The 16071-nt window shown below is 44.7% G+C and overlaps 1 protein-coding gene across 7 annotated transcripts in view; it reads left to right on the forward strand.

The window, feature by feature from the left end:
- Positions 1-16071, forward strand: part of GABA-B-R2 (gamma-aminobutyric acid type B receptor subunit 2) — a 352176-nt gene that overhangs the window by 263689 nt on the left and 72416 nt on the right. For all 7 annotated transcript variants that reach the window (XM_077644165.1, XM_077644163.1, XM_077644164.1 and 4 more), the window contains exons 4-6: positions 9020-9127; positions 12429-12494; positions 13117-13308. In XM_077644165.1, coding sequence (XP_077500291.1) covers positions 9020-9127; positions 12429-12494; positions 13117-13308 — 366 coding nt within the window. The remainder of the gene's footprint in view (positions 1-9019; positions 9128-12428; positions 12495-13116; positions 13309-16071) is intronic.

Consider the following 16071-nt stretch of genomic DNA (forward strand, 5'->3'; position numbering starts at 1 on the left):
TAGATAACTTCCTCGCGCGCAACTCTTGTTTTCTTAAACCGGTTCTGATCCCCTTTCTGCTCATCTTCTGCTGTTCCGTCTTCTATAGGACAAACAGTGCTCTTGGTAAAAAATACGCTTGGACGGATAATGTGTTGCCCCGCCGCGGTGGCTCAGTGGTTAGGGCGCTCGACTACTGATCCGGAGTTCCCGGGTTCGAACCCGACCGCGGCGGCTGCGTTTTTATGGAGGAAAAACGCTAAGGCGCCCGTGTGCTGTGCGATGTCAGTGCACGTTAAAGATCCCCAGGTGGTCGAAATTATTCCGGAGCCCTCCACTACGGCACCTATTCTTCCTTTCCTCTTTCACTCCCTCCTTTATCCCTTCCCTTACGGCGCGGTTCAGGTGTCCAAAGATATATGAGACAGATACTGCGCCATTTCCTTTCCCCAAAAAACCAATTATTATTATTATTATTATATTAATGTGTATTGTCAGAAGAATCATTGCAGTTCAGATGCTGAGCCGATGGCCGAATTCTTTGATTATAAACAACATATGAGCGAAAATTGATCGAAAATATAATAGCAACTTCTTTCTAATCTTTTAGCTTGTTTCAAAAAATATATATAATTGGCGTCTGTTTTGTAGCCGACGCTGTCCTTGATCTTCTGACCAATGCGTTCTGCTCTTCCAGCTGTTTTAATAAATTCAGGAATAAAAGCAGCTGCCTCGGGTACTGTCAATTTTTGTAACGCACTATCGCCTGAATCAACGGCTGCTTCACATTTTAAGCCTCCTCTAATTTAACAGTGGCTTGTAGTGCTCTTTTCAGATGTATTCCCGGAAACTGCAATCACTTAGACCTTTTCACAAAAGGCGAAGCCATTAACGCGAGCCAGGCTGGAAGCCTTATTTATAGTTACAATTGGCAATATTGTTCCCGGGTAAGTTTAGTGAAAAATAATTTTGCCGTTGCTTTGCTTGTAAAGTTGCCGTTGTTAATAAAAGGAAGCTTTTTTTTTTGCTTAACTTCACTCGTGCTTTTTCCACAAATTTTATACGTCTAGGCCATCAAGAAAGTTTGCTTCTCTTTAAATGACATGACCTTTACACAGGTTAAGACGTTCACGATCAAACAACGAGAATGCCTATATAATATGTCAAGGGGGAACTATATTTGCAGCTCGTGCTTTTTACGTCACCCAAAAATACTGCCCCAGGAAAATGACGGAGGTGAACATCACTGTTTCAATTTCGAGCAGTCTACTACGAATGCCTCACAAAATTGTTTCTTAGACGTATTTTACTCATTTTCTTGCTGCAAAAAGGTTTCTAGCCATCAATATACATATGAAGTTTTCTCTTGGGAAATTCTTCGCTTCGTATTTCTGTTTGCGTGATTAATTTCCACGTGCCAAGATGTAAAATTCCTTTCGCAGTCTTCATCGTGCTCGCTCCTGACGGCTCAGTAAAGGTTACCTGCAATATTGGAATATTTCTATTTCGGAATTAACATGAAATTTTTGTTATTGCATACAGCCTTATAACCTTCACGAACATTCACTCTTTTTTTAGTGTTTCATCTCCGTCTCGTCGGGCCCATTTAATGAGTCCTAGCCAACTCGCTCAGTTTTCTGCCCTCTTGAACTTTTAGCTTAAGCCTTTATAGCACATTTTTCTCGACCCTTCTGGCTTTTGTGCCGAGATCTCGGCTGATAATTATCGCAGTAAATTTGAAGGTTTTTCAATTCATTTTTTGTTAGAATTTCAATTTTCTTTATTCCTTAGAGAGATATTAGATGAGCAGGTTTTTTATTGTGTGTGTGTGTGTGGAAAAGCTCTTTATTCACTTTTCATTTTAAGTGCCGCAGTTTTAAAAGAAGCTTACACCACGGTAACTTTTGTTATTTTTTCATCCTCGTTGATTGCTGTCACAAATTCCGAACGGCTGGCGGCATAAATGGAAGTAAAAGTACCATAGAAGCTAGGAACGTCAGGACGACAGAAGCGCTCTGGTTTGTCGTTCCGCGTGGGAAGAACCATAGAGGAGATGATTAGAAACAGGCGCAAACACTCACGCAAGCTATGCAGTCGCCGAAGGAAAAAAAGTCTGCTGTAACGGTTATACCCACAGCCTGATTAAGAGAGACGTCACTGAGGAAATGCAATATAAAGCGGTTCCCCGCACCCTGAACTGCCTTTTGTCGGCGGAGTGATCAGCGAGCTGCTCCTGTTGGAATTAACTGATTACACCGTAACGTTAACACCGAAGCGTGGGAATTTGAACATCGTAAAGCTTAGATCAGTGCTACTATTGTTTTCCTATTTTTTTGTTTCTTCAACTTGCAGTCTTCAGTTTTCTCGTTAAGGCCTCTCGTTATATTTGTTTTCACTGGATCACAGTAGGCCGACTTGCGTGGAAGTGTGACTGCAAGATACTGTTGGTTACGTGCACAAGAGTGGTCATCCGTACTGCCAGCGTCAGATGAAACGCGAACAGCATAACCCTAACGCAAAAACACAAATACAAAAAATGACTTGCGGAGAAGAAGTACAGGTTGCTCTCTCTCACACTTCTACGTAGAGACCTGCGTGACATGGAAGCTGCTATCAAGTGCCCCAGTTTACATTCTCCATCGACGAATGACTTCTTGCATCATAGTTCCATATGAAACTGTCTAGTTGCGTTTTTTCACGCTTACACTGCCCCGCAGCATCAAGAGGCCGACTCATTAAGTTTTAAATTGCAGGAAATGATTCTTGAAGTAAAGGGATGCCTTCCTAGCGTCGCATATCGAAGTAAAGTTGAACATCTCAACGTTTAAATTCAGATGCTAGTCCTGGTGCTCTGTCACGCAGTAAAGTCTTGACTAACTTATGACTGCAGTCAGCACTTCATTGTTTTCATGTAAAATGATACACGCAATGCTTGCAGGCCTAAGCAGCCAAGTTACAGCCAAACTTCTCTTGGCTAGACGTTACAGGAGAGGCACGCCACTAAGCCCGTTACGTCACCGTTTAAACTTTTCAAGTCCAGCCCTCCCCTCCTACATCCTTTTCTAACCATTTTCAACTAATAGTATTCGTTTAGTCTAGGCAAAACCACAGGTTTTAGTGCTGTGAAGTCTCTTTAGCAAGTATTCGGAGAAGTCTGGCGGACTATCATTCTGCTTTCTACATTCATCGACTTTAAGCCACCTTGCATTCCATAGCGGGGACTCCACGCGACAAATAAAGCACCCAAACCACTCTTCGAAAGAGTTTAAAATCATTCGTAGTGTATTAGTTACGGGCTGGGCAATATTATTTTTCTTTTTTTCTTTGCCCACACTAATATATTTATTAGTTGTTGTTTTGTTAAGAAACATCTGTAACTACAGATAAACGTTGGTCCACGCAACTCTTGAATTAAGGGTGATTGTTTTCATTTTATCTTTTTTTTAGAAGCATATTAGCTCATGTACTATAGTCGGATGCAACCCAAGAACGAAGTGGCTTTTCTCCTTCAAAGGACCCCCCCCCCCCATTTCCATCTAATTGTGTCGGCTGATTCTCGTGAGCCTGCCAGCGTGACAGCGCAGGGAGTGCAAGAAGAAAGGGATAGTCCCCTCCCTCCATGATCGGGGATACCCAAGGGATACCCCCTCCCTACATTCAGTGGTAGAGAGAGTTTCTTCAGATGGTTCTTGATAATCACAAAGTGAACAAGAGAGGGAAAACCTCACGGTGCTTGTCCTACATTGTAACGCTAGCAGGGTCATGAGAATCAGCCGCGCCATTGGCTGGAAGGGGGTCTTTTGACGAGAAAAATTCGCTTCGTTCTTGAGTTGTACCGACTACAGTTGTGCCAGGCGCGATATTCAACTGTCTGAACTTAGCCAGTGGCAACATTGTTTGGAAAACGGCTGGCATGACACTTAATGCCGTGTAAATTGCCACCAATTACAAAAAGCTTTACATTCCTCCTCTTCACGTCTAAATCTTCGTGCTCCTGAAAAGCTGGCAAGAGTAGAATACATTTCCAACATGAGTACAGGCTTTCTTCTGGTCTGGCACTCGGCTTGTTTAGCGGGAAAGTCTTGGAAAATGTGCCTATTACCCAGACTTGCGTTGGCGCAAAATACCTTGTGACATGGCGCTCTTTAGCCACAAGTGCCCTGCAGCCATATTAAAGCCAACATTATCATAGATTTAATTTCTCTTAAACAATTATTTTACGCAGATCGCACCAGGAAAAGCCCGAACAGCTAGATGAGAACAACTGCAATGATATCTGCATGCTGCACCGCCAGCCTAGCCATGTCATTGCACCACCTCAAAAATCATCTAAATCTTAAAACCTGCAAGGCAGAAAAAAAGAAGTGCATCAAGTTATTACAGATAGGCTTTTGTCGCAGTTTATCTCGGGTATGCATTTTATTGATATTTATCTGCCTTTCGTCTATTCTTACCGACAACTTTCTCATGCATTATTCATTGTATTGTTCGACAAGAAGCGCATCGAAAGTTGCTATTTTCCTGCTGCCCTCGTGTCTCGCTATACACCGGTCGACGTCTTGAACGAAACCATGCTAATGTATAACAATGGCTCACTAAATTTGAAAACCGGCCCCTCTTTTTCTGATCTTCTTTCTTTGTATATCAGTTTCACAGCGGCGGCCCGCCCTCTTCCACTTCATTTATCTTTTTTCTACTAAAATAGCACTGTTCTCCGTCCTTTCGAGAAATAACTAGTCGCTTTCTCAGGAAGTCTATTCTATTCCGATATTGTTTTTTAACCTTACTGACATATATTCTTGGCTGTTTATTCGAAAACACACTTCATAAAGCGAAACTTCAGCACCGTGGCCACTCACGAGTTCCCTGTCGCCATGGCACACTGAACCAACAAAACACCTTCCCTCACGTTTACTAGATACTTATAGCATAGCGCGTACCACAACTGCTAACAGCGGCCCGCCGCTACGCACGCCCTGATTGGTCCCGATGCGCACGTTGCGCGCGCTGTTGACGGGAACGCGGCGCCTTGTGGCGCCTTCAGGTCATTTTGCACATGCGCATTGGCGGCTCCCGGTACTCGGTAAGCGGTAGCGGCACGCGCTATGCTAAATGCATCTCGTAGAGAGTTACACCATAGCACGACTCGTGTGCCGCTACCTTGATCCGCTTCTGCGGAGCTCCATTGCGCATGCGCAGACAGCTTCGAGGGCGCCAGATGGCGCCACCTGCCCGCCAGCTGCGAGCGGGCCTGCCGCGTCCGGACCAGTCAGGTCGTACGCATTGGTGCCCCGTGGAGGAAGACCACAAAAGTGGATCGCGGACCGCGCTTGCTATAACTCTAACACCTGCAATTCGCCTGAGTGGCGCTGCGCTACTAATCTAAGCCTAATCACTGCCTTCGTTTTCGTATCTTGGCTTCCCTTCGGGAAATGATCGCCCTGCATTCTACCCGCCCGGCGGTTTATAGGCGTCCGGATTTTTTGCTTATTACTGTTAGAGCTGTTAATGATGCGACAACGTTAAAAGCCTTATAGAAACAAAACACGTGTTGTTGGCAATAAAATTCGCGCAGTGGCTGGAGGGAAGTTACGTCACGAAATCAGAAGTGGCGCCACTTCCGGTAGAGGCATCAACAGCTGCTATTGCTGTCGCATTGTAATACAATGAAATTAGGTGTGCTGTCAATATTTAAAACGATAGATTTAAGGCTCCTGTTCATCGGAAAATGTGGGTCTGTCCTCGCTGTGGGTGCCGATATACACCTTTAGCCATATCTCATTTTGTTCGTTTTCTCAAATACTGCTTTCAGGTTACGCATTTCATATCCCCATCATCCCAGCCTTGATTAGTAAAATGTGACCAGAAACACGTTCCATATCACTACAAGAAAGTCAGCGGTTCGTTGCACCACGCATTAAGGCTACGTAAAATACAGGTGATCGTAAAATTCACCAAGTTTCTTGTCCGGAGGCCGCTTTATGTCCCGAGCGGTGACGTCTTGGGGATGTCCCATTTAGGTCATAAATGTTAAACTTTCTTAGATCCCGCTGGAATAAATATACACAGCCACTTTCGATGTGCTAGTATAAAGCAGTGAACAGTAGAATCCGCATGATAGCAGTGAGGGCGCAACATTTTCGCCACAGCTCCTCTATTATGGGCGACCTCTTACGGTGGCCTCGAGAGGAAGTGAGGATTTATTTTATTATTTTTCTAATCTAGATAATAAGCTTACCTCTGAACTTAAGCAAAGCACGCCTTTGAATTAGATATGAGTGGCGGAAAGTGCTGAGCCAACGGTTTTCCTTCTCTTGAGAAGTAAAGCATTTATTCCTAGATTCGAAACGTTTTCACGGTTTTTCTCAAGAGTTTTTCGCATGATTGATTCGATTTCCTAATCTATGCGCCGAGGAACTGAAAGTAGCGTGTGGCGCAAAAGGCACGGGCTTATCCTGGAGCACCCCTCTGCCCCCTCTCCCGTTTCGACCCCCGACCTTCCACAGCGTCTCTCACGTTTTGTTTTCGTTGTTTCTCCCACGTGTCTTTTTCTTTCCCACCCTTCGTTCGTCAGTAATCCACTTTGAAGACGGCAAAAACCGGCGGGATTTATGAAGGAAGCGCGAAGTGAAAGGTCAGCTGCCTTGTTAGGCTTGCGCCATACAAACAAGCCTTGCGCACTTTGACTTTCTGGGTTATATTTTTGGTTGCTACTCCGCGTCACAGAATTTTGTAATGCTAGCTGGAAATCGGTGGATTACTTTAATTCGCGAGGCTGTTGTGCGTGCGTGCCTGCGAACGCGACGCAGCGGTTAGGGCTCCAATGATTCAATCCTCTTCGTGGTGCATAAATTTGCCACTATATCCGAAAGGTCCTCCCGTACGCCCTAAGTTATGTGTTGCGTAATTTTTTCTCCGCCTTTTCTACACAATTCTAGTCAACGATTACTGTATGATCATCGTACAGGGACGTAACGCATGACGTCCACACAACATTTAACAGCAACGCAGCACGTTGAGTGGTCCGAAAGAAGTGACATCAAAAATACCTGCATAGTGACATCACACAGTACTATATTCCCCATCGAAAAGAGCAGTCGCTGAATCTTCCGTTACACAGTCGTAATTACCCTGTGTTTTTTTTTCATGTGCTGAGAAGTTTTGGCCTTTGCGGGACCCTCCCATGCAATAATCGACGATGGTTTTTGATGAGCAAGTCGGAAGGAAATGTGGAAATTCCACTACCTCCTCGTCTCAGAAATTGGTGGTTAGGCGGGTTGGTGGGTGGGCGGGTGGGTGGGTGGGCGGGTGGACGGACGGACGATTACGGTTGAACTCATTATATCGGGCGGTGGCTCAAACCACCTAGCCATGACTTATGAAATTTTACTCTTTTCTTGATTTTAGCCACCAATCAGATAACCTTTGCTTGGTTACTTCTACCCGCTTAAAATTTGCTTTCCCTTCACTGTCCTTAAACGCCAATGCCTTGGTTAAATCAGCCCCGCTGCGTTCCACTGTAGGATGAAATCCTTTAAAGAAAAGTATCAAGTGTTCAGCCGTTTCCTCCTCCTCTCCGCACGCAACGCACAACGTGTCTATCTCGTGGTACCTGACTCTATATGTCTTTGTCCGCAAAACTCCCTTCCTGGCCTCAAACAACAAAGAGCTTCCCCTACAATTATCATAGATATTTTCTTTGGCTATTTCGTGCTTAAAAATCCTGTATGTTCCTTGTGATGATTTCGTTAGCATCCCTGTTTCGCACAGAGCTCTCTCTGTTTCTTTAACCTTTTTCTTAAACGATAATAGCTGATTTGCCCCCCTACTGCTGTCCAGATATTTGCTTGTCAATTTTCTAGTTCGCTTTCTCCATTTCGTGTCAACATTCCTTATATACAGGTATCTGAAAACTTTTCTAGCCCCCAGCTTTTCCCCCATTTTTCTCAATCGCTCCTCAAATGCTATCTTACTGGTAGCTTCTCTACTCTCGAACGACGCCCATCCCATATCCCCCTGGAGCCCCTCATTTGCTGTATTGCCATGTGCTTCCAAAGCTGGCCTCCCTACGCCACGTTGTTTAATTTCTAACCTTGCTTGAACATCCGGTGTAATGCACAGAACCGCATTACCGAAAGTCAGGCTAGAAATCATCACCCCTTTCCAGATCCCTCTCACCACTTCATACCTATTGTAATTCCACAGTGCCCTATTTTTCATGACAGGTGCATTCCTATTAGCTTTATTCATTGCATATTTTTCATGCTCTGTCATATACTCAGCACCGTTATTTATCCACACCCCAACATACTTGTACTCATCCACTACTTCTAGCGTGAACTGCTGTATTCTATGCTCGCCGCCGTCATCATTAAATATCATGACTGCAGATTTTTCCTTACTATACTTGAAGCCTAATCTATCTCCCTCTGTACTGCATATGTCTAACAACTTCTGCAGGTGTTCTGTTGTCAGCCATTAGCACTATATCATCGGCGTATATTAGACCCGGTAATGACTGTTTAATTCATTCTCCTTGCTTGAAAAAAGAAAGGTTGAAGCCTAGTCCGCTCCTCTCTAACTTGGTCTCCAACCCTTGCAGGTACTACATGAACAACAAAGGAGACAGAGGACATCCTTGCCTAAGCCCCTGCTGTACCTCTACAGGCTCCGATACATTTTTTTCCCATTTTATAAGCACTCTGTTACCTTTCTCTCTCTCTCTCTCTCTCTCTCTGTATATATATATATATATATATATATATATATATATATATATATATATATATATATATATATATATATATATATATATATATATATATATATATATATATATATATATATATATATATATATATATATATTAAAAGATTAATTACTCCATCTTCCACATCCAGTGTGCCCAGTGTGCCCAGTATGCCCCAAAGATACTATTGAATAGCGCCGAAACTCCTTTGCCGCCATCTTGCGGCGTGTTGGGTAACTAACTGCCCGTTACCCTGGCTAATTCTGTGTCGTGCTTCGTTCTCGTACGCAGCCGCATAGCCGCCTGCTGACAGTGCTGGACACGGCCGACATCCAGATCGACGAGGTGCAGGGCATCGGAGAGGGAGACGACATCGAGCACGAACTGGAGAAGCTCAAGGTGAGTGAGACCAGCATCGAAGGAACGGAGCGCTCGGAAAGTTCGCACACGGTTAAGCAGTTCACATTAGGAAGGAAACGCTTAAAAAGGAGGATGAGTCAGCGGTACACTAGCCCAAGTCTTTCTTTTTCGATCACCGTTCCTGTTGCCGAGCGCCCCCTTAACGAGTCAATAATGATGCCAGGAGCAATACGTGATGAGTACTGATGCCCTCGCTTATCTACGTGAGGCTTCTCACAACTTGGAGAAGGTTATGCGGAGAATGAAAATAACCTCGTGTTTTTGGCTTCTAATAAGCTTTCTGAGTTGTGCGCGAGTGTTTCAATGCACAGAGTTCCATAGAGGTATCACCAAAAACAGCTCACCACAAGGTCTATTCGATAGAAGGAAGGAGTTTGTTTCAAAATGCCATTAAAGGACACGGATTTTACTGAAATCGAGAGCAATAAAGTGGCAGGGTAATTGTATGGCCAGGTCAAAGTGCCGCTGGAAGCTAGAAGTAACGACCTTTAACTGGGCGTCCGCTAACATCCTACAGTGCTCGACAAACCGAAAGCCAAAACATGCTGAGAAACTATCGACTGTGTTTAATGACACCTGCATGATGAATGTGAGGGCATCAGCGCGCTAAATTTTTCTCGGAAAAAGCAGGGAAGAAACAGCACAAAGCCACTCCATAATGAAAAACGAACTAGGCCCAGTTCTCGCTCTTCGAGCATAGCAAATTTGGACACACGCAATCATTTACGTCGATTACCGTGTCTTAACGCCCTCACAACACTCTACCGAGCCGCGATTGTCTTCGAATAAACAGAGCAGAAATGGCTGGAGTGCAGCCACATTCCGCCTGCAACTGAAAGGAGGACGCTAGAAGGCGCACCACCCTTTATGGGTTACTTGCGAAAACATCCCGTGTCTCCCTTTCATGCGTCGCACTATAGCTACACACAACCACGGAAGATCTTCTGTCCTTTTTCGATGTGGACGTGAGTGGAAGTCAAAACCTGCGACTCGAAATCGAAAACTAATATATAGAAGGCACTACCGAGAACAGCGCCGGCTGAAGAACGTTGTCGCTGCCGCTACAACTCGCTCTCAAAGATGGCCCGCCTCTCGACGAGGACAACGCGTGCATTGAAAAACCGCCTCACCAGCGCGAGTGAAGTGGGCTTTTTTTTCTCCGAGTGCGCGGGATTTGGAACTCCGGAAAGAATGGGGCGGATGTGTGCAGACAAGTGGCAAGGCAAAAGGCGTGTCGAGAATACGAGGCGATTCCGTGCCTGCTGTCTAGGGCAAAAAAAAAAGAAAGTGGTCACAGTACTACAATACCACGAACGCTGAGTGCTGCCGATTGCGAACTCGGCGATATCGAGGTCGCACCCAGTGAGATGAAAGCCAGATCTTTTCTTGCCCACAAACTTCTAGCAATAAATATCAGGCGTCGCAGCTAAATGTAGCCAAGCTTTTAAAAAAACTCGGAGTGCCCTTGCCAGTGAAACGAACTTACGGTTGCTTAGAGCCGCGTGACCTAGGCTGCAGTATTTTTTCATTCTTCAAAGCTAATTGAACAGTTATGCCTAATTACTTAACTTTTAAGTTATTGCCTGAAGGAACAAGGTTTCAATAGAGAAGTTGTTGATCGCCTTGAAAAACAGCTGACTGAAGCGTTTGCGCCAAGGTAGCGTTTACTCACCGTAGATTTTTTACCGGCCTCAAACCATAACTGGAATGTGCCAGTGCTGTATGGAGCCCCAACCATAATGGTTTAAAAAAGGAGATAGAAAGAATACAGAGGATCTCAGCACGTTTTACATATTCCAAGTATCTCGCACTAAATCGGTCTCAGAGATGCTACAGCAGTGTGGACTAGAACTTCTGATAATTAGAAGATAAAAAAGCACCAATGGAAACATTTTTTAAGACAATGCAAGGCATTAAAAATAATTAAAGAGCACTGTGTTAAGCTGCCTCTAAAACGTAGTTCACGAAAAAATCACAGTAGAGCAGTAAAACCTTTTGTTACACATATACTGGTGTGTACCAATATTCCTTTTTCCCTGATGTTATGGAAATACAGGATAAACTGCCTATCGATGTGTGAAGAGTATTGACGTGCAAAAGTTTCAATTAGGTCTCGATATGTTTTTGCCGAACTGCTGTAGAAATTTCCAATTCTGTTTCGTGATTGTACTTTGTTTTCAGTGTTAATGAAATTTATTGGTATTTGTTTACATCCCTGTTGTTACTTTTAATGGAGGTTTAACACTAAGAACAAACAAATTAATAAATAACTCACACTTAAAAAAAATTTCCAACTGACAACAGTGCCACTTCAGTGTCCCGAGACGCGTCTTAAAGAACAAAATCTGGTTTTTGCTTAAATGGTCTCCCCGATGAGCCTTTGCGTGCACACTGGGGCAGAGATGTGAGCCAGCAGCTTGTCACGTGACAGCTTTCTTTGGAGGACGATGAAAGAAGCTACGTCAATCGTACCTTGACAGAAAATTCCTGTCTCTATTTTGTTTTGTGGCCGGAGGCCTTCTGAATAATGTTGCCACGAAAACAGTGAGCCCAGAGTGTGAGTTAAGATTCGGCATAAGAGTTCTTTTAATTTCCTGCGGACATCAACATACTATCATCTCATTAGGCCTGGCTAGGCGCGACCAAGAGCAGAGATGCACGAGCAAAAAGTTGTGGTGACACTTAAGCACCGACTTTAAGGGCAGAACGTAAAGGACGCAACAGCGGTTCCTCTTGTCTTACGGACACTGTTCCTTCTTTCACAATCATTTTGTGAAAGACCACTATAAATACATACAAAGCCCCGCTTTAGCCAATCTGTACGAACGCGCCCCCGTGGTGTGGCGTTAGCGTGTCTGGCTCACAAACTGAGAGTCAGGGGTTCGATCCCTGTGTAGGTTACATATCTGCGATTACTAGGAATACTGTGGTGGTTCTGCTGCGTGGCAACTTGAGAGGCGACGCTTGCAAGGTAAGTCATTCTCTCTTCCGCAGTTACATGAGGGTGAGAAGAAAGACGGTAGCCAACGGCCCGTGCGCTTGGCGCGTTGCTCGCGGTTGCTGAGGTCGCTGAAGAACCGATGAGCCGCAGGTGTGGCTGGCTCCATCTATGGGGGCCTCTTGAAACAGCCCATTTTCGTTCAGTCAGAATTTTTCTGTCCCGTCGACACCGGCTTTTCGGCGGCACGTCAATGTCGCTAGTCTGACGACTAACGGAATGTGGTACGTTGGCACATTGCACACAAAGCTTGACGCTTATGCTTCTTTGCAACCTTCGCAGGAGAAAGATGTGCGAATCATCTTGGGTAACTTCGACGAGTTCTGGGCCCGGAAGGTCTTCTGTCAGGTTAGTGAGTGTGTGCGTGGGTGTGTGAGTGCATGAATGGGTGGGTGAGTGACAAAGTAAGAGAGAGAGGATGAGTGAGAAAGACTGACTGTGAGTGAGTGGGTGTGTGGGTCAGTGTGTGAGAAGAGAGTGTGAGTGATGAGTGAGCATGAGTGAATGGATAAGGAGCGAGTGTAGGGAGTGGGTATTTGTTTTTTCTCGATCGCACTTACCGTGCAGTGTACATGGCACAATTTCGAGAAAAGATGGCCCGATGCCGCCCTAAATGAAAGCCATCAGTAGTGCAAATATGCTAAAGATAAAAATAAAACACTAGAAGATTCGAGTATATATGCATTTTCATATAGAAAGCGCGACAACGCATGACTTTTGTTTAACGGCCCTTTCTCCCTTCCACCTTTATTCCTTTCTATCTCTCGTTCATACCCGGTTGCGGTTTCTTTCTTTCTTAGGAATGGTTTCTTCTTTCTTACCATGTTAATAGGTTTCGGTTCTTCTTTTTCTCCTTCATGTTCTCTTCTTGTTTTTTTCGACCTTCTTTGGTCTTTTTGTTTTCTTTCTTTCTTTCACTGCCACCGAGTAATTTTAAACGGCGTTTCCCGCACTGTGCCCGTGCATGCAGGCCTTCAAGATGGGCATGTACGGCCGCAAGTACCAGTGGATCATCGTAGCCATGTACGCCGAGCGGTGGTGGGAGACCCCGCAGCCTGACGTGTCATGCGACCCGGCGCAGATTGTCGAGGCCGTCGAAGGCTACATTGGTACCGACCTGCTCCCGCTCAGCACCAGCGAGAACATTACCGTCTCTGGCCTTGTGAGTGAACTCTCATTAAAAGACGCTTGCGAGAAATCATTGCTATGAACGCATCTTGACCTTACACAAAATGCCCCTAGAGGCATAGCACAATTCTGTCGATTTTCTGCGCATTTATCTTAGATTTCTTTAACATTCAGTATCGTTAATTAGCAATACACTGTTTGAACGCTGTGTACTCATGCAGCATTCTCTATTTTTCCACACAGAGCTTGTGCAAATTCTTTTATGTCAGCACGTTCTCAGTAGCCAGCGCTTTTCGGTAAATCGTTGGCGTCACTATGAGGAAGTTGTGCGAAGAAAAAGGAGGCGCAAATGTGTGGCTTCCAGGTAGGGTTCAACAACTCCTCGTCTCTGAATTTCATGCAAGCTGTTTGGGAAGAATGCGAAGACATTTGGTGGACAAAATTTGCCACTCTCCCTGGACGTTCCGATTGGTTCGAGACCTTCGAGTTCATCTTGCACAACGTTGTGACTATCTGCACAAATTGAACCTAGTGCACATTGTCACAGATTCTTGACATGCCTATTTCTCAAATTTTAGTAGAGTAATAGTTTTTTGATACTGCGTTTTGAATGTGGCGACACTAGCTACCATAATGAGAACGTAATGGCATTTTTCTTTGATTATTTCGTAATTTTCGCATTAAACAATGATACAGATCAAGTCCACAGTGCAAAAGACAACTCTGTATAATTGTTTATCTAGGTAAACTCGATTCTGTCACTTTTTATGACTACGTACATGCTTGTGCAATCTAAAAATGCCTATTTATTGCAGAAAAATTGGGCTTTCAGAAAACTTTTTTTCCAACAGAGTTTTTGACTTGAACCTCAAGGATTCAATTCCAAAAAATACTGCGCTGAATTCACTGCAGTTCAACTGCAAAAGCAGTCGATGGCAGCGACACCTGTATTGCTTTTTTCTGCGCATTCTGGTTTATAAAGTCTTCGTTTTTAGTGAACATGTCGTCTTGGTCTTTTAACACTGCAATATAGCGATAGAGAACAAATTTAATTTGCCCTCAGTGTTTCTTTAAACGGCAAAAGGACCCAGTTAGCCAAAACATTTCACAAAAACTTGCTTGAGCTCAGGCCATTTTTAACACGATATCCTTATCACATACTTTCCACGGCTTCGCCGTAGCCGTGGAAGCTGCCAAAGGCGTAGTGTGTCATAAGCGAGAAGCACCCGCTTGCACCTTCAGCCCAACAACAGCGTTATCGATGTTGGCCAAGGAGTGTGCGCTCTGAGGAATGCATACCATGTGGTGACTTCATCCAGGGTGGCGGGGAGGTGGCGAAGCCAGCCTTGAAATGTGTGCTCTTATGGGGTGACGTGTAGAAAGTAGCAAGCAATTCAGGCGGATATTCTTACAATTTATTTTGAAGAAAAATACGCCGGCGATGTACAAAAAGTCATGAATATGTAAACAAATAAGGTATGCAGGAGAATTCTACTTGTGCATTGGATAGTAAACTGTCAAAGACACCCGCTATGTACACCTCTCGTCAAAAGTATACAACCCAAGGGGTTCGCTTCTGAGGCCTTCAGCGTGTCTCTTTATGCACACTCAGTGACCGTAATCTATCGAACCATAAATGGCTTCGAGTCCTCAATTTTCCCAAGCTCTGGATTGCTAGGCGCTTTAACGAGCCATTCTAAACAGCTTAGATGAAAACCCCTTGGGCTCTATACTTTTTACGGGCACTGTACATGGTAGAGAGAGAGGGTAAGAAGATGGTTCTTGACAATCACAAGGTTAACAGGGGCGGGCAAATCCTCAGGCTGCTTACCAACGTTTCGATAAAACGACTTGGTCCAGACGAAGACTGGTCCTCTTGTCGAAATGTTGGCAAGCATGATGAGGCTTGACCATTCCTTGTTCACCTTGTGATGGTGGCGTGCAGTGCATTCGCAGCGCTGGGGAGTTAAGAGCGGCCAGTCTTACCCAGAATGCATCAGGTTAAACGGCACATAACTTGCCAACTTTTTTCATCGGAGTTCTCGTTACTCCTTACTTCGTTTTTTATTATTTTGCACTTAAACATTCTTTAGCCTCTCCTTAAACAGCAAAGCTTTCTTTTCACCAGTCTCGTTTTCTTGAACGTGCCGCCATTCTCCTGCGTATTATGACAGGCAGTATGTACTTTGTAGCTCTTTTTCGTTAGAAATTGCTCTTTTTCTTTCCTCAGTGCAGTCTGCAGCCGACTAATATGTTTTTCTTCTTGTATCCTTGCTCTTCCACTCTCTTACCGTCTTGCGTTCCAACCACCCTCTGCGGAGCTCCCAGAGATGAAGAGAATAGAATAGAGACAATAAACTTTATTAAGAAACCGGTCTTGGGAGTTGCTTGATGATCAGATGTATGGGGTCCTCATTCCAGAACTCCAGTGGCCCGAGCTGCTTTACGAGCCTGGTCCAAGAGCTTTAGCTGATCTTCAAGGATATGCTCAGGCTTAGCCGCACATCCCCGACGAAATGTGTAACTGTGTGGAACTTGCATCACACCAGCGGCAGGTGCCAGGGTATTCAGCAGGATACATTTCGCTGCACTTACATAGGTTTCGGAATGAGTTTGTATTTGGCACCAGGATACAACGTCTACTGTGCTTATCTTTTAGTGCACTGGAGGGTGCCTCCTGCGGTTAAGACGTAGTGTTTCTAACCGTTCGCTGTATGTGGAGGGAAGGGATGTGAAGTGGGGACGGGAAAGACCCGCTCCGTTAACTAAAGTTCGAGCTGGATTATGAGCAGCCTGC

The sequence above is a fragment of the Amblyomma americanum genome, chromosome 11 (assembly GCF_052857255.1).
Source record: "Amblyomma americanum isolate KBUSLIRL-KWMA chromosome 11, ASM5285725v1, whole genome shotgun sequence".
NCBI classification, from domain to species: Eukaryota; Metazoa; Arthropoda; class Arachnida; order Ixodida; family Ixodidae; genus Amblyomma; species Amblyomma americanum.